The following is a 26,392-nucleotide window of genomic DNA, read 5'->3' on the forward strand; positions in this document are numbered from 1 at the left end:
AACCTAACTAAATCAACCTAGCAGACTTAATGTAAGCTAAGCTAACCCTCATACTGCATAGGAAGTATCACAGTTAACTGCTTAAATTTCAGGTCAGTTGTGGTTATGCCTAGTAATAGGGAGTTGAGGTCAATGAAGTTCAAGTGTTGTGAGTCAGGGCGTTCACTGGGTCAGGTCAGAGGACAACAACACTACCAGGCGGCAGACTATGGCCTGTCCTCCAACACCAGGACAGTGTACAGTTGAGGCCAGAATGTCGTGGTCCACCTTTAATAATAACACAAAAATGTAATCATACAGCTGATTGTGTCCACGTAGCTCAACACTCAACCACCCACACGGACGCACGTGGGGTTGTGTCTGTCTGTGTGTGTTTAAGTTTTGATGGATGGGAGTCAGTGGCATTTTCGTTAGACCATTAAGTGTGACGTCAAAAGTGACTCGCAGTCCAGTAAGGGTGGGACGGGCTCCATACCCTCCACCTCGGGTAGACCAAGAAATCCTGACCATAACTGCACGTTCAGTTGTGTTGTGGAAGAATTATTGGTGTTGTGGGAAATGATGTACTTTTGATTATTGTAATACTGCAATATTCTATGTACCTTATCCCACCAGACTGTACGAACAAGTAAAAATAGGTAGTGATTCATAATTTCAGTTTGCGGAAATCATACATCATATTTCCCAATTTAGTTATTTCGGCCGCATTTAATGAAGTGGACGCTTAGCACTAATCCCATAATTTTCCTGATCACCGAAGATATACTGTAATGCATGTCACAATTTTTAGACACTCGGTTCATTAAGCCTTAATTTGCATCTAATTGTCTGTTGTGTGTTGCGGGAGAGAGTAAGGGAGTTGACAGCGGTGAGGAGAGAGTATAGTTGTACCACAGGTGACTAACGGGACTCACTCACTCACATCCACGCCATCATGTTTGGTATGTATACGGCGGTCTATACGGTACTGTACATGCACCTAATGCCAACATTAGAATGAATTGCATGTACGTAAATTTAATAATTTCTAGACGCCCCCGGGACACATGTAAGGGGTGCATGCTGACTCTCCCTAACACTGGCACACAAGACATGTCAGGTGTGAGGCACGTTTGTTGTGCAACTTCTTGATGAACGAGAGTGACCAAGTGAGAGACACTCCGGCACTCTGCTCCAGCTTGCTTGAGGCGCTAATTAAAAAAATAAGCAAGAATCGCTTGTCTTAGCAGTGGAAGCGGCTTTTGGCAGCTTTCAAGTTTACTTCTAGTAAGCTTTCTGCTTTGGAATTAAAGCCAAGGCGATGATGCTTTCGCAAAGCTCAGCATTACAGCGGTGTTGCACATGGCGTATTTTATTATGATTCAGGTATTGCATGATTCTAATTCTATAATGTATAATTAATCCTTATGATATTTTATACTTAGATTCATCATTCATAGAAGAGAGTAACTTTCTGCTGATGATCCACTTGGTGAAGGTGGATGTGAGACTAGCTGGTGGAAGTGTTTTTTGTGGAGGAGGCTAGTGTAGTGGACGGCTGTGTGAGGGACCACCGTGTGATAGGCGTGAAGGATAAAGGTTTAATGTGCAACTTAAGATATGATAATGGACAGTGTGTGGCAGACGACTGTGATAGTGATGATGTCAGCGAGGGAAGATGTGCTGGATGTAAGAGTGATGGATGACACTATGATAGCAGGAAGTGTGGTGAAGAACAGTAGAGGATGGTGAAAGAAAATTATGGTGTGATGATATAAAATGATGTCAATGGACTTTGAAAACTTTATAAAGAGAGAACAAATTTACACAGTTCCTTTCAAGTGTTAATGTTTTTATATTCACACGCCTAAAAAAAAATTCCTAGCATCACCCTCATCATAGGCAATGTGAGAAGACAGATCCCGAAGAAAAAACTTTATGCCTCTCATCTGTTGTGGCTGTAGTGAAGACCTTCGTATTTACGTGTGTTTCTATTCAGTCCAATCAGTCCACTGGCCTATGAACATCTTGATATCCTCTATAAGGGCAGATGGGTACTGGTTGTGTACTATGATAGGAGGAGTGGAGTTAGCCAGAGAACTACTATCAGAGGAATTTGACCATAATCAATAATGTCGGTGGTGAGAGCAGTGTGTGTGGGCTTGGCTGATAATAGAGGTACTGAGGGAGGAAGAGATTTAAGGGATACTCTCTTAAAATCAGAATTATTATCAGACAAATGGGTAGGGTTAGTAGTTCCTAGTATACCTAGATCAGATCATGTAACAATAAGACTTGCTGAGAGATGGTAAGTCTAATGAACAAGCTTGGAAATAGTCTCAAGGAAAGATTTAATAAGTCTTAACGGTGACTTGCAACCAGATTAAGCCGTTCATGTGGGCTAATCGGAAGCCATACGAGGCGATCTGGTTATATATTTAAACATGAGAAAGGATTTATTAGATAAAGAGATGGAAGCAATTACATATTACCAATGGGAAAAAACTTATTAAAACACACAACTTAATGGATAGTCTTAGAAAACTTACAATGACTGAGAGGATCACTGCACGGGAACAGCAGCAGGAGCTATCAGGAGTAAGACAATGACCGTGTTGGGGGGATGTTTTCTGAGCCTCTACTGATGGGAGTGAGAGCCTCTACTGATGGGAGTGAGAGCCTCTACTGATGGGTGTGAGAAGACAACCAATTTATAACATTGGTTAATAGAGGTAACGTTACTGTGAGGGTCGGGGTGACCTGAGATAGGTCATTGGGGAATAATTAGCTGAGTAGCTGACTGTTTGCCTGATCCAGTTAGTTAAGACACAACCACCTGAAGGACGATGACTAGAGGAAATGGCTGCAGGAGGGGCGTGAAGAAGGTGTTGGCCACAGGTGTCAGGAATCGCTGGGCAAGAGAAGGGAGCGATGATTACGTGGCTGTGTGACAGACAAATGGCAAAGTTAACCGTAAGTCAACCGAAAACAATAAGAAACAGGAACTTCAGTTTGAGTGAAAATCCGTATATTGGACTTGATGAAGGTCAATGGACTGAGGCTACTGAAATAATTGGTTGGGGATGATTGCTCGTGAAATACCTCGGTGAGTCAGGGATCACTGTTCAACAAGAACACAATCAGGGACAAGAGTTCGGTATCCGCTGACACCAAACTATGCAGTGACACACGCATCTACAGGAGACCTTGTTGTAAAACACACTCGCTCTGATTTTTGTACAATTTGGGTTATATGAAACGACTTTTTTTGTTCACAAAAAAATCTGTTAAATCACCGTTCTGCTCCTCGTGATGGTTAGGGTCTGCGTCTGTAAGGAGGTCACAGACATGTAGATGGTCAAGATATTAATTTTGTGTTCGTAACGTTTGCATGTCACCTCACCACGGTCAGGACAGAACATGTTTCTCCGAGCACAATTCTGCTCGCAAGGCGTCGTGGGGCAGGGGCATGATATCCCTGTGCTGCTGCGCTTGTGTCCGGCATCACACTTTATGGAAGCTGACCAACAATAGGCGGTGGACATGCACTAACTTGAAATGGTCCTAAAGGTCAGAGATTATGCTGGCGATAAATGGCATAACGCTGCTAGGACTTCTATTGAGTCTTTGAATACAATATAGTTTAGATGATAGTGTGAGTTGTTATAGTTCATCTGTGTGTACTCTGACATACACTGTATTAAATCTTCAACACCTATAGCCATACTGTGACTCTTATGTTTCCCTGTTGTACACTTAAAATTCATTGATATTCCTAAAATGGTCCCATGTTTAAAATCAATCAATACTGGGTTACGCTTCTCAGTGACTTCATCCTCGGAGCTAAAAAATGAGGCAAGATAATGGTAAACTCACACGCTATAAATAGTGATGTTAGTTTTAATTACGAACAAATTTAAAACAAAACATAATTGTTAAAATAATGTGTATCTGACAGGTGATGCAAGGGGGACATGGTTTGATGTGGTGGTGACAGTGTGATGTGGTGGTGACGGTGTGATGTGGTGGTGACGGTGTGATGTGGTGGTGACGGTGTGACGTGGTGGTGACGGTGTGACGTGGTGGTGACGGTGTGATGTGGTGGTGACAGTGTGATGTGGTGACAGTGTGATGTGGTGGTGATACAGTGTGATGTGGTGACAGTGTGATGTGGTGGTGACAGTGTGATGTGGTGGTGTCACAGTGTGATGTTATAGTGACACAGTGTGTTTGCCAGAGAGACTTATCCTCTCCCGACTCTTTAAGTATTAATATTGTTGGTGGTATAATATTTAACGTGTATTGTAAACATTGTCAGCTCGACTGTAATCCTCTCATGAGCTCCTATGTGTATATTATATTGCAATGATATTATGTGTATTGCCAACTTGAACACTTAATAAGGAGTGAATGTGTGCTAACTCATGACTGTATATATGGTTTGTTAATTATTATTATATTTCATGTGTGTTGACAAGATGAACAGGTAATACAGTGTGTTTGAGTAGTGTATCTAGGCGTTACCAGCTGTTAGCTTACCTCCTTGTGTCTCGTGTTCTTACGTATCGGTTCAAATTTACAAGTTTTTGTTGATTTATTCCATTAAAGGTAATTGTTTGATGTATTTCTAGCTTAGATATTTAAAGGGTTTGGTATTGAGGAAATTATTTAAAAGATGATGAGCAATTGTATTACCCAGGATGCACTGTGGCGGAGGTGAGGTGAGGTGGTGTGTTGTGGTTTAGGGCGCTGGGGAGAATGGCTGAGGGCCGTGGTGGATTGAAGATTATTCCATAGAAGTTTTGCCCTGAATAGCTCAAGTGACTATTTCCATTAATTGCTCTGATTATACTGTACATAACCTGAACTTATAAAAAAAAAAAAAAAAAAAAAAACTTTAATGAGCTTCTCTCCTCAAACACTAGACTCCTGTAAAACTTTGAGTGTTACAGTAATGATAATCTGCTAGTGTTACAGAAGCATTAATGGGTAGCAATTAAAATCAATAATATGCTCTTTTTTTTATTACTTTATAGATACTAAGCCGCTAATATGAAAGGGTATTAACGAATATGAATGTTGCACTCTAATGTAACAAGACTAAACTACCTGTGTAAATAAACAGTTGAATAAGCTTTAGTAGCGATTGTAATTATGATTTTTTGTTAGATTTTAAAACAAAGTTGATCAGTAATTGTGTGGTTGATACGGAAAGATTCATTAATTATGCTACAAGTATTCAAGTATAGTATTTCACGTGAGCGCAAAAGTAGCCTGTGTGTGTAGTGGTTAAAAGTGCTTAACAGTATGACTGGGAGATGTGTGTAACGGTGGTGAATGCATTAGAGTCAATAAGCATAAGAATTTAGGTGATACTGTATATGCTAACGATTACCGGAGTGTTATAACAGTGCAAAAATTCTGGTGGTATGGCAATTTCACAATGAGTACATGCAAGAAAAGCGTAGTAACGAGTGTGGTAAGGCAACAGTGGTGGAATAGAGATATAGGAATCATCATAGTAAGGCGATGTCATAACGAGTACGGTGGTAAAGACGGGTTGGGTGTGCTGTGTACGTGAAGGCTTGGTGTAAGTGTCGTAGTGTGAATATTATTGTGATGTAAGGGAGAGAATATGTCACTGATGAAGATTTCTCCAACAGTGACTATACCGCCACTACTGGAGACACAGCCATCCAGGAGCGAGGTGTTGTTCACTGTCAACCATGACCCGGACCAGCCACCCGAACCCTTCACTCTTCCCTGCCGCGCTGACGCTCTTCCTGCCCCAAGGTCAGTCAGTCAGTCTTCCCTCGGTGACCTTATTCCAATAGGTCAAGTGAAATATACTGGAAGGGATATTTTTCTTGCTGGGTAACATTAATCTACCTGGAGATCGTTTTACATTTAGAGGATTATTTAACATTTGATGAAAAACAGTAATTTATTTTGTTATTCTTTCACACAATGTAAAGATAAACTTGGTATTAGGGCCAGACACAAGGTACCATTAACTAGTGCAACAGGTTATACTCACAGGTTAGTGTCAAAAGTTTGTGTTAACTGCTTAAAGTTCAAATCAATTGTGGTTATGCCTAGTAATAGGGAGTTGAGGTCAATGAAGTTCAAGTGTTGTGAGTCAGGGCGTTCACTGGGTCAGGTCAGAGGACAACAACACTACCAGGCGGCAGACTATGGCCTGTCCTCCAACACCAGGACAGTGTACTGTACATACAGTTGTGTTGTGGAAGAATTATTGTTGTTGTGGAAATTGGTAAACTTGTATAGAAGTGAAATATTGTTCAATCTTGCATAATAACAATAATTTACGGAATTCAGGCTTAAAATTTATATATTTGGATTTTATATTCTTATTTAACGGTAATGATAACCGCTATTGTTCCGGCAGACAAGTATTGTTAGTTAAGCTGATTTTTTTCATCAGGTAATGCCAATTAAGGGTTGTTGTACTGTTCTGATTCTCACAAGACGAAAAGTTAGCAACAGCGCGCGGTGAACTGCGTTTCAGCTCTGAGTGGGTAAAATTTTCTCGGAACACAACATTAGGAATTTCAGAAAGTAATTGTTACTTTGACGGTCTAAGCTAATTGTGCCTCTTTTGCATCACGAGCAAGTGTATTGGCAACTGTATTCTCTGTCATTTTGAATATCCAATTGAGCGCAGCCCAATTTGTATCTGATCCAAAAAATTATATAAAATTAACCTTAAACATTTGATAGTCAAAGTTTACATCACCGAAGGCTGTAGCGAACATCATTCTCTGCACCCTACTGCGTGTCTTCGGACGTACGCGATTTTATCCTTCTCGTCAGTAACATTATTGTGATGCATTACTTCTTCATACACACGCAGGAAATTCATGACTTTATATTCAGCATCGTCACCCTATAAATTCCTGGATGTTGACGTTATTTGGAAGTACTATGTTTCCAGTTTGAAAGACCTGAGCGGCCTGTGTGTTATCAGAACCACTTGAGGCCATGCTTCCAGTGTTAGTTAAAGCACCAGCTTTATTGAAAGGTAAAGGTGATGGTTAAGTTGTACCTGACCTAAGTTGTCTACTGTTTAATTCCTCAAACTGAGAATCTATGATTTTTTTCACAGCTATTAAATGAGTCCATAGGAGGTAACTATTTGGTTAATTTGTGGTAATTCTTGGCTAGTTGCTTCTAGTTCTGGTGAGTCCTGAAAAAAATGGTATCCGGTTATGAGTCAGTTTCCAGTTTTCTCTTTTATCCCGATTTTTTAAAGGGTCCATAAGTAAAGATATGCTGTGCAGTGTATAAATTATATGTCAGTATAACACATACTAGCTTGCCTACTCAAGGAGTAATGCAAAAGTATTTATAATGAGTTATGGAAATGAAAAGCGAAAAGAGACAAAGTATAGGTACAGTGATCCTCTAACTGTTCTCTTATCAATGTGTGATCAGATGCCTTTATTTAGTTTAGCTTTTAGGCATTTGAGCAAGTGGGTTAATTTATATCGACTACTTGTGAAAGACTTCTGGAATTTCACTTGTATGTTTTGTTCACATAATGAAGTCGGGATTGTAAAATCCGTAGAGTTTCAACACAGGCTGGGTCTTCGCTTGGTCGTGGTGACGTCGGAAGTTGATGACTTCCTACTCTCAAAGTCTATGACATCACGTCTGGCGGTTGATTGAAATTGGGCTACAACCTTTTTTGGACGATCAACCTGGGATAGAGCTGCACCGTAGTACTATTGGCAGGAAACTGGAACAGCCGCTCTGGGAAAGGCCGCACGGCGGTTCCAAAGACTCGACTGGGCTCGGCAGGTGTCTGCTTCACTCGGGTGTTCGTGAAGCCCACTACTGGGTGCTTGAGACTTGGCGGTGTCAGCTCAGCAAGTCTTTAAAGTCTTTATATTGTCTCTATATTACAACACTAGATTTCTATGCACAATTGCAATGTTCTACCAGTGTCCACTTAATGTTTGATGGTTCTCTTGTATAGTCTACACTCTATCATACACTGGAACTTGTTGTTCATTTATAGTTAATCTCACTATTTTCGTGTCCGTCTTTCCGCTTGCCACAATGTGTGATAGTGTCTTTCTGTCACACAAATTATTACAGTTAAGTGCCTGACTTCCCTGTCCAGTGGTATGAGTTAGCTAAATCACCTTGGGGTGCTGGGTCGTCACGGGAAGCAGCTGGCAGCAACCTGGTTTGTTTTCATTAACCTCAGATTTGCCTCCCGAGGGAGCTAGTTTATTGGGCACCCCTTTACATCCTGAGCAAGGTGTAGCGCAAAAGCGTTTACAGCGCCCAAAATGAAAACATGCAGAGTTCATGCTTGCCTCCGTGACTCATGCATTGAGGACGGAAGCTATACATAGAGTGACAGGAGGAGTGTGTGGGGGAGAATTCCCGGTACATTTCATCTGTTTATGACAAAGCGTAGCAGGTCCCTAACAATGTCAAGTGCCAGGCCTGTCTCTATGAGGAGGGATATCTGGTCAGGGAGGGGCCTCACGTTATTAATTCTGGCTTGACCCCTGAAGAAAATGCTAACATCAGGTGACCTCGGACAGACTAGCTGTCCTCCGTTATGTTTAGTAAGGTGACATTTCGCTCGCCCTTTGAGAAACACGCAAGCTCATGACAGTATTGCAATGTATATGAGCAGCATATGGCTGAATATACTGTATATCTCAGTTAAAGAGATCAGTCTTGACCTGATAATGATCTTAGCTAATCCTGTATCACTGCGGCCTTCTCTACCTTGTACACGAAGCAGGTGTGTGGTACATATAGGAGTGTATGGTTCTATTGGTTGACTCGTGTACTCCTCTTCACAACAGTGGTGCCCCGTGACTCACAAGGAATAACACTCCTCGTCTCAGGTGATAATAGGAACAATAGCGGCTCTTGGTCGGTGTTCAGCTACCAGAAAAATATACATGGTTTTATTTATTTCAACTATATACCTTAAAGTGGACACCTAAAAAAGTCCATTGAATATCGAGTATCATGCACCTTAGGGAATAATCTGACATATCGATAATTTCAATATATTTCTTCCTCTTTCAAAATGCTGGATTCTTCAGTACACTAACGATTATAAAGATAGGTCTAACTAAACCCCATTCAACATAATTTAGATATTGTTTGGTATATTAAGTGAGCCATGGACATACAGTATACAGCTTTAACTGTAAGTTAACTATCGTACTTATTTGATCGAATTCACTTTCTCTAAATATTCCCGCCTCCAGGCTAAAGGGTGGTAATATATGAGCCAGTCTCTGAGGGGTGTTGCCGCACTTGATTCATGCCGCAGTTTACAGTACAAGACGACCATGAAAGCAACGACATCAAATGAGCCTTTGTAAAGTGGCACTATTTCCACTTGTAACACTCCCAAAGCTTCACGTTCTCTCTGATTCGTTTAAGCTCTTGATCCCTTCACGATTTAAGGACAGAACATTCACACCACATCTCTTACAGTCACCAGTGTTTTCCTGACTCATTTGGCTAGAAAAGAGTGAAAAAAAGTTAGACATAATCCTGGCAATATCTTAGACAATATCATTTGAAGGACTTAAAAATACACCTCAGGGTACAGGGTAATGTATATAAATAACACCATACATTAATTAATCCGGTTCCGGTGATTTACGAAAAAAAATAAAAAAATAAAAATAATGCAAGAGAAACCGATATGGATAGGAGTGAGCAGCAACTCAAATGCGCTGACTCTCCGGCTAGTGAGCAACAGTGAATATCAACAATCTAAACCCTTCAGGGGCCTGTTTGTCGCCTGGTTTATTAGAGGTTAACCTTGGGATCGGCCCTCGGCACATCATGACACACGCCAGATGTTTGAAAGGATTGGTCCAGGTTCAACACAACACACCTTTAAAGCTCTAATGGAGCACCGACGGGACGTGACTATAGTAGTGTCTGGTGATCTACTGAGGTGGAGGGAAGGTCATGGGGTAACACACACCTCTTAAATCACTCCTCAGGTTCTTCCCGAAATGGTAATTCGTGGCATCAGGCACATGTAGTATTGGAAGAAGGGAGAAACAAAAACACAAAATATTCTTCTTCAACTTTCTCACATTATTACAGTGGTGGAATAATAATAGTCATATTTTGATCCAAACGTCAGTGTGGAAGGTTTAAATCACCACACCCCGAGTAACTTCTTTTGCTTCATCTCTTAGTCGTGTTTCTTTCACCACCACACCCGCCAAAAATGTCTTTATTGTGTGGTGATATTCTAGGAAACATATTTATAGACTCACAATTTTCCTGGGACCCATACCTCATTAAGAACATTTCTCCCTAAGTTTAGATGCTCACTTGAATAAGGTTTCATATTTCTGTAAATGTTGTGGGTCAGTCTGTGTGTGTCGAGGGTTCACTGTGTATATACTTAAATTCCTCTTTTATATTTCCATGTTAAAACTGAACCATTCTGTGCATTAAACATGTTCACCAAAATTAACACTTAAATTTGAACGAAAATACAGCGAAAATATATAATAACTATATTTAGCAGAACTCAAATAGAAAATCGACAGCTATTAGATTTATGATGTTGTTGTACTAGCTGGAGATGTATCAAATAATACTCGTCAATCTTTACCATTACTGTTCTTTACAATAATAGCATCTCTGGCACACCCTGTTCACCTTTGACCCTGTTCACCTTTGACATTGTTCACCTTTGACCTTGTTCACCTTTGACCTTGTTCACCTTTGACCTTGTTCACCTTTGACCTTGTTCACCTTTGACCTTGTTCACCTTTGACCCTGTTCACCTTTGATCTAATACAGGTTGCTCGTGCTTCATTTGCCTGCAGATTAAATGGCTCGGCTGTGAACATATCTATGAAAAATCTTAAGTTTGAATGATTCTTTTCTTAAGGGTCATGGGCAATATGAATGATTTGGTTAGGTGAGGTTAGGTTAGGTTAGGTTAGGTTAGGTTAGGTATATCACATACACACTCCCTCTCCAACACTGTACCTTCCACACACACACTCCCTCTCCACCACTGTACCTCCCACACACACTCCCTCTCCAACACTGTACCTCCCACACACACTCCCTCTCCACCACTGTACCTCCAACACACACCCCTCCACACACTGTACCTCCACACACACCTCCACCACTGTACCTCCACACACACCCCTCTCCACCACTGTACCTCACACTCCCTCCAACACTGTACCTTCCACACACACACCTCTCCACCACTGCACCTCACACACATCCCTCTCCACCACTGTACCTTCCACACACACACTCCCTCTCCACCACTGTACCTTCCACACACACACTCCCTCTCCACCACTGTACCTCCCACACACACACTCCCTCTCCACCACTGTACCTTCCACACACACTCCCTCTCCACCACTGTACCTCCCACACACACTCCCTCTCCACCACTGTACCTCCCACACACACTCCCTCTCCACCACTATGAACCAAGCTGAATCTGGTGTCCTTGTTTTTGATGTAGAATAGAATAGAGACTCGATATCTACAACGCCTGTGTGTAGTATAGAGCTCAAGAGAACGTTTAGTGACCTGAAGTATTAAGTTTGGGTAGCATTTAACACGTGGGAACTGTCTTAGTGTTAGAAGTATTATAGTTTGTTTTACCTATGCTGGTTATATTTCTGGAAGGATGAGAGGATATTTTTCAGTTTAAATTCAGTTTATATTCTCGGTACTTTTACTTGTCTGTATGTTAGTGTGTCAGGAAGTGTGATTAGCTGTGGTTTCCTCACTTATAGTAGAGGCAAAACTTCAGGTACTTCTGCTCATTATACTAACTCACCTTGTCGCTAGAGTTCAAAAGTGAGGATTGTTGTATAAATTATCATAAAATATAATAATATTTTTGATAGGTACATATTTTTAAACAGATGTGGAAAAGCTTTTAAATATTATTATTTTTTTCTCAGTTATTCCTGGCTGAAGAACGGCGAAAATTTCGACCTAGATGACGACGAAGAAGATAAAGAACGAGTGACTATGGTGGAGGGGGAGGGCAGCCTTGTGTTCCACGACCCACGACCCGAGGATGAAGGTCTGTTGTAGAGATATACAACTCTTTATTATTACTTGTATGTCATCACTACCTCGTCCTACCCTCTCGTCCCGCACCCTCGTCTCACCCTCTCGTCCCGCACCCTCGTCCCGCACTCTCGTCCCGCACCCTCGTCTCACCCTCTCGTCCCGCACCCTCGGTCACCCTCGTCCCGCACCCTCGTCTCACACCCTCGTCCCGCACCCTCGTCTCACCCTCTCGTCCCGCACCCTCGTCTCACCCTCTCGTCCCGCACCCTCGTCCCGCACTCTCGTCCCGCACTCTCTCTGGTAATAATACACAAACACACTCACACACTTCCTCAGACATCATCCCTCCCTGCATCTGACCCCCCTCTCTCTTTACTCCTACACACCACTCTCCTCACTCAACAGACACACCCGTTCATATTTATCATCTTCCTACGTATTTATTCAAAAGTTTTCCCAATGATAATGAATTTTCTAAATATTTCACGAAATTATATATATTTTCCCAGTCGCAGCGGAAAATATTAGAGTTTTTGTGTTTTAACACTATAAGGGACCAGGAGACGTACACATGATATCGGGCACTTTAACTGACACACCGATCTGTATTGAAGCTAAGATTATCTCGGCCAACATAAGAGTGATTAATGAAAGTTTACTGTTTAAATATGTCCTACACTTAATTGATATGACTGCATTGATAGGTGGAAAGGGGATACGAGATAAGATAAGATAAGGAAATCTATAAAGGAGAAGTGAGAGGAATGAAGATTAATGAGAATCAAATCTGCCTAAAGAAACCTTGTAAGGAGGAATAAAAGTAATAGGGTACATCGCAGCTGGGACTCTCAGGCGATAAATAATGAGGTAGAGTTTACTGGTGGAAAGAGAGGAAGGGACGTCGGAGAGACATGAATGAGAGGTGTTGGGGAAGTGGACTCGGGTCATTACTGGGTGAGGCAAAGAGCTCTGGGAGATATTTTGTTTAATGATGTCAAGTAAGAGTGTGGAGGGAGTCACCATCCCACACTTGAGAGTATATTCCAAGAAAGTTGCTGCGATTTTTTATTTTTTTGGGGGGGAACGGAATCGATGAAGCTAAATGCCCCAACACCCCCCCCCCAAGAAGACAGCAGTATTCCTTCTCTGAAAGAACATGACTTACATAATTTATTGTCAATTGTTCCACACTGAAGTAAGGCCTGGTTCTAAACATGTGTCAAAGCTTCACTTCAGCAGCTTTAAGTAGATTTCGGACAACATTTACCAAGGTATGACTTGCAGTGTGGGCGATACCTTAAAATCTCAGTTCAGTGGACAAGGAATTGATGAAATTAGACACTTTTTGAAGAGGCAGAAGCATCATGGAGATCTGGGTCATTGATTCTGCTATTCAGTCTGGTCAAATAGGAATCTAGTTTTCTCACGTATTTTATCGTTCTCTGGCCTCTCCTAGTTAATATTTCCAGGGACCTGTGAGTCTGTTGTCGTCTAAGAATCAGACCTTGACCCTAGTTAACTGTGTCCACAATTTCCTTTGTCACAAAACAAAAGACAATGGGCCTGTCGGCTGTATTTTATATGAGTTAATTACAAGATCTTCCAAGAAGTGATGAGAGTAAACATTCTAGGAGCTGTGTTCAGACCAGAGAACATTGGGTAAAGTTGGTTTAAATTAAAAGATTTGAGTCCACGATGAATGGCTGTCCTTGGTTGTTTATTTAATCAAGTGTAATGCGACGTATAGCTTCCAGTTAGTCAGAAAATATAGGAGCAAACTGTGTTTTGCTAATTTCAGTGTTTATAATCACTGTAAACATACCGCTTCTAAACAAGTACCTTAGCACATATTTATCATTCCATTCCAGGAAACTACCAATGTGTGGCGGAGAACTCTGTGGGTGTGGCTTACAGTGAGGTCACTCCAGTGCGTCGTGCAGTAATGGGCAATTTCCCCAAGGCTGAACCCCGGGTAGTGACGGCCACGCTGGGTCAGTCTCTTAGTCTGCCCTGCACGCCGCCTGAGGGGTACCCAGAGCCCTCCCTCCACTGGGTGCTTCAGGTAAGAATACAGTGTTCTCCAGGTAACAACCATAAATACTGATTCTAGTAAAGTAAAAAAAATCTTATAAGATGCCATACACAATATGAGAAAAACTTCTTTTTTTATTTGAAAACAGAGTAGCGAAGATTTTCGATAAATCAATTCTCCTTCACCTTCTTGAATCTGAAAAGGAGTGGAGCCACACTTTTTCTTTTCTAATAAAAGAAACACATTTAGAAAAGGTTTACATTATGAGTCAGAGCAGAAGATGTTCATTATCTTATTTTGGTAGTCAGTGTCGACATAGCAGGAGGAAGACAGAGTTCATCAGCTCAAGCTCCACTAGCATCTTCTAATTATCCTGTTGCTGCGGGCGGGGAGGATGTTGTCTTTACTGATAACCAGAGAGGCGAGGTGGAGTTCATACCCTGTGTTCACTTATTATTTAATCAGCAAGAACAACATGTTGCTCTGATTACTTGACCAGTACGGCAGGGACCACTGTTGCTCTGATTACTTGACCAGTACGGCAGGGACCACTGTTACTCCGATTACTTGACCAGTACGGCAGGGACCACTGTTACTCCGATTACTTGACCAGTACGACAGGGACCACTGTTACTCCGATTACTTGACCAGTACGGCAGGGACCACTGTTACTCCGATTACTTGACCAGTACGGCAGGGACCACTGTTACTCTGATTACTGACCAGTACGGCAGGGACCACTGTTACGGCCAGTACGGCAGGGACCACTGTTGCTCTGATTACTTGACCAGTACGGCAGGGACCACTGTTGTTCTGATTACTTGACCAGTACGGCAGGGACCACTGTTACTCTGATTACTTGACCAGTACGGCAGGGACCACTGTTGCTCTGATTACTTGACCAGTACGGCAGGGACCACTGTTACTCTGATTACTTGACCAGTACGGCAGGGACCACTGTTACTCCGATTACTTGACCAGTACGGCAGGGACCACTGTTACTCTGATTACTTGACCAGTACGGCAGGGACCACGTGGTAAAATATCCTGTCATATTCAGTAAACTCTTTTTAATAATTAAAAACTTCAATCGTTCACAGTCTGGAGTTAATGATAATAATATTAATAATTCAGTATAGTTATCACACAGGTTTACAATTGGATAATCATGTTTATAAACTATACAATGCACGTAGGCCGTGGGTTTCCTGTATGCCAAGACAGTGCAGGTAAACAACAATGGTAAACAGTGAGGCAACTTGATCAAGGGTAGCTGACAAAGTTGCCAGGTACTTATTTCCAAGAGGATCCTTTACTTAGGTTTACGCTTGATCTCTAATCAGTAATAATACAGTATCTCTATAGGAGCATTAGTGAAAGTCTATTTGACAGAATTCAGCAAGTATTACTACCACAGTATGAGGCTACTTTATGTGGTTTAATAATACTGTATAGAAACTCTCGTCTTTAACTGTAGCTTCAGCTATTATGTATTTCTTTGTTTTAGCTTTGAATTCCTTAATAGAGTAACTGGTTTTGATGTGGTTTGGTAACTTGTTCCAGCCTATAAATAAGAACGTGTTTTTCGCTTGACTGCAGACACCAGGTACAGTACCACATAATTATGTTCACTCCCTCTAGTGCCTTGTCGGTTCATGTTCGTAATTCTTGCAAAGTTTGTTGTCAGATTCTCTGGGCACACTCCACTGAAAATCCTGTAAGCATGATTCACACCCTCAGTTGCTTCACCATCCGCCACGTTTGACATGTTCAGAGATTGAAAGACTTCGTGACAAATTGTATGGTTTAGTGAGATATGGCACTGTGAGACACTGTGTAGCAAACAGTGGCGGGAACTTTTAAGGGAAAATTACGGTTTTCCTTTGGTGTAATTCCCCTAAATTTGGTAAGATGGCTTATATCCTCACCGAAGTGTCGACTGTGGGTTCACTGTCGTATGTGCACATTTTCAGCCTATTCCATGTGGTTTGTCTGTCAGAAAGCTGTAGATACTTTAAGCGAACAACACCATCGCTCCCTCCCTCCACTTAAAAAACCCCGCCTCTTCCCAGAATTACCTGCAGTTGACAGCCCATCACTACACCTCCCAGGATAACACACTCTTTTACCTCAGTACGACAATTACGCATCAAGGAATGTAAACTTATAATATAAACTTTCATTTATAGAAATTTAAATTAGAATGATGGTACTTTGAAATTCGACCCACTGATCGGAATGATGAATTTCAGATCATTACTTGACTTAACCTAATCTTTCACACGTTATCTCGGGTTCAAATTAGCCAATAACTATTTATGCATATTTGCTCCTTGCGGCCTCACACTTATACAGAAAATTTTGAGAAATTCATAAATAAATGGACAGAAATGAGGGTTCAGAGGGTTTTTTTAAGGTAAATTAATGTGTACTAAGGTCGGCTTGGAAAGAAAGACTCACCTCACCTCACCTCACATCAGATATATACAGAAGCCGACACAACACCATAAACCTCCAACAAGATAAGTGTTTAAGGCCGCTTACTCTTGGTGGAGTTGTCAGTGTGGTCGAGCCAGTGACTGAAAACAAAACACAAGCAGAGCATTTTACTAGTGATGCTAGCTCGCCATGACACCTAGCACCTTATTCTTACTGCTAGTCTCAGTTAGGTTCAGGTCTAGTTAGTTGATGTTAATGTGTGAGATGTGGTGGACGGGAGGAAGGGCTCTAATATTCGACCAGTCAGGACACACTATGACCTCGTACGTGTGGAATCTGCCAATCTTCATCAGGTAAGAGCCTAGTAGCTCTCGTCTCGGTAAATTGTATTGGCTGTAGGTAAATGTATTTGATTCGTGGTTTTCATTGAATTTTTCCATTTTTTCTTAGATCATAAAGGATAAGGAACAAGGGCCATTAATTATAGAATTATTAGATCAGCCATTGAAAGCATCGAAGGGGTAGGGGAGGTAGGGAAGAAATTCAACTAAACTGAATAAAGTGAAGACGAGAGAATAAAGGGGAATAATTATTCCTTAAATAAATCGTATCAATTATCCAGGTACACTGAAGGCCCTGGAACACTTAAGGCAAGACACAACAGGACGGACCTCAGACATTCACTATATGGAAAAGGATATCAGTAAGATCACTTCTTCAGGATGGAGGACGAAGACGTGGAAACATGAATAGTACTTGGCTTCAAAATAGCCACCTCCCTCCACCTCCCTGGCCAACTTCCTCCTTTTCTCGTCATGGCCACCTCCCTCCTCCTCCCGTCATGGCCACCTCCCTCCTCCTCCCGTCATGGCCAGCTCTAGTTGTGGTGGTCGTTAGGTAAAATTAGGTGAAACTATTAATGTTATTTAGATGTGCAAATGCCATGAGAACATCATAATAATAGACACACTAATCAGTCAATCAAAAACTGACGGAAAGTGCAATAATACGGTATGGCCACCCAGTAAAGGTGGCAACACCGAGGGAAGGTCAGTGGCCTGTGTAGAATCACTCCATCGTTCCTGATAATTTTGTCAAGGGCTATTTTGAAGCCCTAAGTACTGTTCTTGATTCTATGCCCCCCCCCCCCCACACACACGTGTACGTGTAACGAAAGTCCATAAATATGTGGACAAAGCAAATTTTCCATTGTCTGTTGACGGAAAATTCCGCGTGTTGTAGACACGTAGACGATCACGTAATCGATATTGATATTGAAACAGTTTATTTAACCAGAAAAATACAGATACAGAGTGGATGATAATAACAATATTAACATGGCTGAGCCTATCATGAAGTTCTGATATAAAAGTTTAAAAACTAAAGTTTAAGGCATTACTCCTTCAAGGGTTAGCTTGTATAAGACAAAACAAAGTCATCAGGGATTCCTTTTCTCTACCCGCTGTCTGTTACATGAAGGACCCAAGTTTCTCTGCCCCAATTATTCTGAAATTTAAATGGTACTGTAGTGAGATAGTGAAAGTATCGTCATGGAGGCAGGGACGTGTTACAGACGGGTTTCTTCCCTGGCAGTAACTCCTACTTAGTAAACAGCTCCATATACTAGTAAATGTAAAAAAAAAAGGTGTAAAAACATTGTACCGTTTTAAATTTAGGTGGTTGAATGTGACTCAGTCGATCACTGTGGCAGGCATCACTAGTTACAGCTTGGCCCACAGGTTGCCTCTATATGTGTAATCTTTAATAAAACGAGGCTTCTGACCTCTACGTCCGGAAGATTGAATGTGTTTCAGCAGAATGACTGGCACTAACAATAATGCTTATGATACTACATTGTGTACTTACAGACGTCAGACGGTGGACTGCGTAGCTTGAACTCCCCTCGCCTGACGGTCGACGAGAAAGGTACTCTCTGGTTCAGCTACGTCGTCCCAGAGGACGCCTCAGAAGATGCTCTCTATGCCTGTGCTGCGTCGTCTGTCACCAGGTGCGGTGCTACACGTACAGTTTCTGTTTCCCAGCTAATACCTCAAGGTCAAGTACAGGTTTATTTATTACAGTATATATACACACACACACATATATATATATATATATATATATATATATATATATATATATATATATATATATATATATATATATATATATATATATATACACACACACACACACACACTGTGTGTGTGTCAGTATATGCTTTAAACTTAATAATATTACCTCACCTGGTAGGATGGTTTATAACACTGTCAGTCTTGTATCACAGTCCTCAGTGTATTGTGAAGACGACTGTGTCTGCGAGTGTTTTAACAGGTGAACTATCCACACTTTGCGGAACCATCATTGACAACTTTTAAGTTAAAACTATACACAAATACTTTCTGACTGCACATAATGCAATCTCTCTGGCTTCAACCCTGCCGAGTGATCGTTCGTTAATTATAATACATAAAGTGCTACACAGACTTATTGAATATTTAACAAGAACTGATTTATTCGGTCGAATTGGATTCACTTTGATTTGTGAACCCAACAACACAGTCTGAGATCCCGTCCATAACAAATACGTTACATGCGATGTTGTACACCTTGAGTGTGAGTGAAGCATCATCATCACCAGTCCTCCTGTTGGTATGGGTGGTGGCTCGGTGTCACCCATTCGTGCTTCTTACTCAAGGAGATCATGGGTTCGATCCCACCTAAGAACGTATAATTTTGACGAGGATATAACATTAATGGCAGCAGCAACGCGCCAGTGAGAAACAAAATACTCGCATGTGAGAATGTTAAAGATAACTCACCATAATGTCTGAATCGTTGTCGTGGAAGGTAGGTGATGGACCACACTTGCCTGATGACCGTCACCTTCTCGGACTACATAATATGTTACACGGTACACTTAGGACAGGGATGAGAGTAGGGGGGGGGGGGCGATTGGTTTTTGAAAGTATAGGTTCTGACTTTGAGTCTCTACAGCAGTACCCAGATGTATCTGGTGAAGGACGAAGAGGGCCGACTGGAGATGGTGGAGGAGGAGCCGTCCGAAGAGGTCTTCACAACCATCAATCTACAGTACGCGCTGTACTGCTCGCATGTGTGTGTTTGTGTGACTACATAACACATTATGTCTGCGAAGACTTTGGATTTCATTCACATAATTGTAACTAATATTGATGTGCGAATTTAAATTTAATGTTTTGTTTTAACCTTTTCCGTGATTTATATCGGACTGTGACAATACTTTACGCTGTGTGAAGAATGTGTAGATATTATAGTAACAGTTTAATTCCCTAGAAAGCTTGAACTTATTATATGGTGTGTGTGTGTGTGTGTTTACCAAGTGTCTGGATACTAATATTGAATCATTTAATTTTCCTGTTGTGTTCCAAATAACATTCGTAGTTACACCTGATCAGTTGGTGGTGTGTTTACAAGAGGACTATAGAAGGTATTTGATCTGGCATTGTGTGGTACGAGGTGATGGGATAATGATAAACGCTACACACTGTACACTTGGTAAAATAAACTATCTTTACAATTGTCGTACAAAACAAAATAACACCACGAGTGAAGGTTTTTGATAAAGGCCCAAGAGGCATACTGTTATTCACCAGTCATAATGCAACGAACTAATTTTATGTTTTGAATGGAATAACTAAATTAGGCCTTCCATAATACGCAGGAAATGTCTCACAATCACGCCTACCAACTTTAACGAGACAAGACGATTGTTTAGTTCGAAATTCATCTGACCCTTCCTGATAGATACTTTTTCAATTTTTCTTTTTATTGAGTGTACAGTTAGGTGACTGACTATCGGAGTGTCAGGAATTCTGTTACCGTAGGATTCACATGACCAGGCTGGAGCGACAAGACCCCCGCCTTAGTATGGACCACAAGTGTTGAGAGTGAGTGCAGCAGTAGTCATGTCATGTGTTTTAGGGATTCGTAGCGATAATTTGTTTATATTTCTGATTAACTCGGAAAATTTAATAAATGTGTACAGAAAATCATTACTGTAGATAAACATTAAACACATAATATGAGTGATAACATCTACTGTATACTAACTTAACCAACCTAATCAAACGTAACCTAGTCTAAGTTAACCTAACCTTACCTAACCTAATTTAAGTAAGGTTGGATTATTTTTGGTGCAGTGAAGGCCATCTTAAATGCAGTAAAGTTAAATTGATCATATCTTCACTATAGTTCCCATGGATATGTAACATTAATGATCACGATGGCCTTGTATTTTCAAGTTTTAGTAGATTTATTATCCTTACAACACACAACAGTTACATGATGAATGTGTACAGCTGTCAAGTATGTATAAAATGAATAATTATTTCAAACTAATTAATGAACGAATACTGTAGGTGTGTCACACTACCAAATGTAAATACTGTATGTCAAATATGAAAATATGCTGATATGCAGCTTCAAAACCAGGTGTATCGATCAGAAATTCAAAGTTTTTTGATATAGTAAAAATTATAAATTTTAAAATACTCTATCATATAGACAGGTACAGTAATCTCCCCACAAGCCGGAATAATTGGTGCGAGCGTTTCTGGGTTTGAAAGATTTCGAGGTATTGAGACAAATTTTCTTATCCTGGGAAAAAATTGCAATTCCCCGGAATTTTTCCGGGTACTGGTGAATGTTTCCACGTCTAAACTACTCGTCTCGTATGGAGTGAGTTAACTGCAATTGGACAGACACCTCTGTAATTATTTATGCAAACACTACTGTACACATATAATATATTGTAAATAAACAAAATATGCTACTGCATCCATTATACTGTACTCACTCGCAGATGCTGTAGTCTTGAGCTTGTGATTCAGACAGGCTAAATTGTGTAGCCCTTGATATTCTATAGGGCCCAGGCCCTCTGGGTGTCTTCCCCCTCTGGCACTGGCTCCACCACCAAAACATTATAGAGGAGGCGCCTGTAGTGGTGTTTGCAGGCAAGAATGACACCCTAGTCCATGGGCTATGTGGGTGAGGTGGTGTTGAGTGGTAAAGACATCACTCCGATGCGCCCATCGGCACTTTTTCAGTCATCTCGAGGGTGGGCAGGTGCATTGTCAAGATGGGCAAGGGGATGCCATGGACTGTCATCTGAAATTGTTTGACTGCATGGACAAAAATATGGTGAAACCAGCCTTCATATATTTCCTGGGTGAACCAGCACTTTGTGGTACCATGCCAAGACACAAAGATGATCCATAGACTTGGGCAGAATTCTAGGCTTCTGGGCATTTTCCACCATCATAGGTTTGATTTTGTGGGTCCCAGCAGCATTGCCACATAACAGCACTGACACACAACAGCACTGACACACAACAGCACTGACACACAACAGCACTGACACACAACAGCACTGACACACAACAGCACTGACACACGCTGCTTGTAGGCCTTGAGTCCAAGGGTGCTGCTCTAGCACCGGGATGAAAGTGTTCTTAGGCAGGGACTCCCAATAGTGGTCTGTCTCATCTGTATTGTACAGTTTATACTTCTGTAAGTCATTGTCACGGATGAGCTGTTTCAGCTCTTCTCTGCATGGCTGGACACACGCCTCATCAGCATTAACACTCGTCAGCCACTCTCTTGTTGGTAATCCTGTGCCTTCTATAAAATATATAGAGCCACCTGAAGCTTTCATGGAAGTTAGACAGTTCCAGTATGGTTGCAAATTATTGTGTAGCATCATAGTTTAATACGAATATAAAAGGTTTTACTATTTTATACATAAACAGTGAAGAGAGTATGATGATATATGATGCACTCTGTCATTTTAAAAGAGGTCACTTAATAGCTTGGGTAGGTGTGGTAAGAACAATGAGTTCAGTGATACCCATTCACTGTGTGTGTGTAAAAAGGTTTCGTTATGGAAGACCTCTTCTTGCAGGAGTGTTTATCAGTGATGAGAGTTACTGGACTAAATTCTCATTCCACCATTATTGTACAGCATATATGAATAAGTTTAGCTGTTAGATAATATTTTTTTATAAGATATGTGTAGCAGATATCAAAGATTTAATACAAATAATGACAATGTTATAAGTAAGGAATTAAATACTCATTAAAATATCACTTGCGGCAGTCAAAGAAGTCAGAACGAGGAATCACACGGTATCATAGACTGAAGTCTGAATGACTAGTGGATATAGTGCTTGCCTCCTGTCTTAAAGGTTGCTGGTTTGATCCCGGTACACTCACAGTCCACCCAGCTGTAAACGGGTACCTGACTTTAAAAGTTGGAGAAGTGAAAGGGCTTGAGTGCAGTGCCAGCCACAATGCCTCCTCGTGTACCGACGGCTTACTGTGCTGTATCCATACAGTTCCTAGAGGCAGTCATGGAACCCACTTTCACTTCTCACACTTGTCAAAAATGAGGCGCTTAACAGTTTTGTATATTTGGACTGTGAACATCCTACTATTTATGTGAATATTTTCTGGGTAAGCACAACAGGCAATATGTGTGCATCAGACGTAAATATATGATAAACATGACAACTGACCAAGTGTGTATAATAACAAACAGATGCAGATTGAATAAGGTTACTGAGCACATGTGTATTATGAGAGTAAGTATTGTAGATGCAACATATTTATAAATTTGTGTTGTTAGAGCATGGGAGTGAGAATATGGTGGACAAGAGGCCAGATGACTGTACTAAGTGGCCATACTCTAACACAAGACTTGCCTGGCAGGTGTGTGGGTGTCGTGGACAAGATAGTAACCAACAGGCGATTTTATATTTTTGGGTTTTTTTTATTTTTGTTCACATGTATTGGATTGAGTTAACTAATTGATAATGTTATCTTTCAGTTTTTGTTGGCTATAATTTATGGCATTATGGTTCCAGGGAGACTAGTGTTCACATCATCGATTTGTTCGGGAGGTAGGACACAAGAGTTGTTTGTGCTTTGTAACACTGGTGCAGAGAACAGTGTTAAGGCGTTAGTTTAGGAACAAGTAAGCACAGCGTGTCTTCGCCGCTGAAGGTGAAGCACAATAATTATATGCACTAATCCTCAGAAATAGTCTTCATCAATAAAGCTCTCTACTTCACTAACACGCATTTTGCATGGATAGTTTCCTGAAAATAGTGTACACCAATACTTGTAAATATTATATATACATAGTCTGACAAATAAGTTCGCGAACTCATGCTACAGGAGCCAGTATGTACCTTACTGAGATCGGCGCTGAGGTCCCCTTCAAAGTATTCCCCTTACGATGCTATAGTACACGAACGCCAGCGTTTCTTCCATCCCTGGAAACATTTGTAGAACTCACTTTCTGGAATAGCTTTTATAGCTGCCGTCGTGCTACTCTGAATGTCATCCACGTCTTGAAAATGCGTGATGTCCTTCTTCAGTGAAGGAAATAGGAAAAAGTCACACGGGGCCAGGGCAGTGACTGAGGAGGGTGTTCCAGTAAGGTAATTTGTTCTCGGCCAGAAACTCCCACACAATGAATGCCGTGTGCGCTGAGTCTTTTAAGCACATCGAGATAGTAAAACTAGTTCACACTCTGCCCTGGGGAACAAATTCTTTGTGAACTACACCCTTAGAATCGAAAAAAAAAATGATGAGCATTGTCTTTACTTTCAACTTCGACATGCGACTTGTTGCAGTGCTGCAGCCTGTTGAGCCATGCGACGAATTCGCGAACTTAATTATCAGACCTCGAGTATACTTCTTACATTGCTGACGGCACTGTATCAGTGTTTGTAAGATCTAAAACCTCCTTTAACACGGTACAGGAGTAACTAGTGGTAGTGTATACTTCTATCTTACAAGTAATCACACCAGCCTTCACCTCATTATGCTTGGATTTCACCGATTAATAATTTCTCATGTTCCGGATTGTTTAACCCTTAATATCACAACTAACGTACAAATAGTCTTCTGTTTGGAAATACGATCATTGTCTTCTCTCTCACCAAGTTGACAACATCAAAATAGTCGATCTTGATAATGCTATCTTTATTTTGAATTCTCTCTCTCTCTCTCTCTCTCTCTCTCTCTCTCTCTCTCTCTCTCTCTCTCTCTCTCTCTCTCTCTCTCTCTCTCTCTCTCACAGTTCTTAAGCCGTCTTTCAGCGTTTTCTGCTTCTCTTCAAATAAAATTTAGTGAAGGACACGGAGTGTGAATTTCAGCATGCACGTCCCACTGCCAGCTATAGACTAGTGAGAGGAGAATTATGGATGGGGAAATATTTTAAATATTTATGTAATAACTTAAAATTATTTCAAATTATCTAATATACTCCAGAAATACATTATTATCATACAATAGTTCATGTATGGTGTATAAGAGTGTGATGAGCTTATATTCACGGCCAGGACTGAGTACCGGATGGGAAACTGGGTGTACCTGAATGTAAGTTATCCGGGCGACGACAAAACCACCCTGCCCGAGGACAGCCAACCACCCGTCCAGCAGTACGTCAGCGAGAGCCAAGTTACAGCGCTCGAGGGAGATGACATCAAACTATACTGCATCTATGGTGGATAGTAAGTTACTCTAATGTACTGGTGTTGTGTCCTGAGTTGTGACTAATAATTTTTGGAATTGTCATATAATAGATGGAGATTAAACAGTGAGATGAGGTGACTGGTAGACTTAACAGCAGTGACATAATGTTAACAAATACACATATTTCTCCCTCATGCTTCGCTCCCTGGTGCAGCCCGGTGCCGGAGGTGAGGTGGTGGCGTGAGAGTCGTGGCGACGTGGAGAGCGACAAGTTGGACCACTACGGGAAAGTACTGGTGCTGGAAGACCTTGAGGAGGTGGACATGGGTTCCTACTACTGTCAAGCCACCAATGAGGCTGGCGAGAGTGATACGCAGCACTTTACAGTTTACGTTGAAGGTAGATGATAATTCTGTGTTTTCTGTTCATAAATAAGGATTTATTGCAGCACTATCTAGGATGGGTGCTGCTACGACACCCCGACAACGTTCCACAGCTCACCCACGAGGAGTTGTCATGAACTGTCATGGGAAGAACACCCGTATTCAACACACAAACAGACTAGTAAAGAATTAGAGAGGCAGCTCATAGCCTATGTATGTTATGATGATGTTGAACCACTAGTTAAAAAAACTTTAATGTGCACTCAGAACTTCCAAGGAGACTCACAGTCTACAGTATAGTTATGTGGGATGTAATCTAAAAGTTCCACTCATGAATAAATAAGTAGTGTGGTTCAATGAATAGATGCATAAAAAATATAATAATGTCATTAACACTCGGATACCATACATGCAACGGTAGATAAGATGTCTTCACAACCCACAGCTGCTCCTGAGTTCGTGGTTGAACCCGGGGTGATCAACTCGCCTCAGGGCGCGACGGCCGTCTTCAACTGCGAGGCCAGTGGCGACCCCAAACCGACCATCACCTGGACCAAGAACGGCCAATTACTCGACACCCACGAGACTACGGTGAGAATGTTGGTTTACAGTATTACAACGACAACCACGTAAACAACTTTAGTGTACTGTATCTGTCATCAATCAGTCTTAAACATCAGAGTAGAGAATGCACCATAACGACGTGTGCGATCACTCTTCTCATCGTAACATCAACACTTCATCCACCATAAAAAATATCATGCTATCTTACAATGTCAGTACACCCACCATAACACTATATAACACCATTCATCATAATACCTTTACCTCCACACTCACCATAACTAAGAATTATTATATCCAATATAGTTTCAAATAATATCACTAAGCTCACCGTATAATAGTAAATAATATAACCACACCCACTATAAACCCCTTGAGCTGCCGA

General features: G+C 41.2%; 1 protein-coding gene across 19 annotated transcripts in view; it reads left to right on the forward strand.

Annotated features, from left to right (window-relative positions):
• The window catches only part of LOC121880141 (neuroglian-like), a 176,277-nt gene that overhangs the window by 82,764 nt on the left and 67,121 nt on the right, over positions 1 to 26,392 (forward strand). For 15 of the 19 annotated variants that reach the window (XR_006091494.1, XM_042387211.1, XM_042387201.1 and 12 more), the window contains 8 exons: positions 5,643 to 5,772; positions 11,955 to 12,079; positions 13,938 to 14,131; positions 18,409 to 18,548; positions 19,538 to 19,633; positions 24,928 to 25,098; positions 25,275 to 25,459; positions 25,889 to 26,034. Coding sequence is in view for 18 of the 19 variants with exons in the window: in XM_042387211.1 (XP_042243145.1) it covers positions 5,643 to 5,772; positions 11,955 to 12,079; positions 13,938 to 14,131; positions 18,409 to 18,548; positions 19,538 to 19,633; positions 24,928 to 25,098; positions 25,275 to 25,459; positions 25,889 to 26,034 (1,187 nt within the window). In the remaining variant the exon portion in view is untranslated. Of the gene's footprint in view, positions 1 to 5,642; positions 5,773 to 11,954; positions 12,080 to 13,937; positions 14,132 to 18,408; positions 18,549 to 19,537; positions 19,634 to 23,405; positions 23,479 to 24,927; positions 25,099 to 25,274; positions 25,460 to 25,888; positions 26,035 to 26,392 lie in introns of those variants that run through there. The other 4 variants (XM_042387202.1, XM_042387213.1, XM_042387217.1 and 1 more) reach the window with 4 other exon arrangements.

The sequence above is a fragment of the Homarus americanus genome, unplaced genomic scaffold (genome assembly GCF_018991925.1).
Source record: "Homarus americanus isolate GMGI-L3 unplaced genomic scaffold, GMGI_Hamer_2.0 scaffold30108, whole genome shotgun sequence".
In the NCBI taxonomy this organism is placed as follows: domain Eukaryota; kingdom Metazoa; phylum Arthropoda; class Malacostraca; order Decapoda; family Nephropidae; genus Homarus; species Homarus americanus.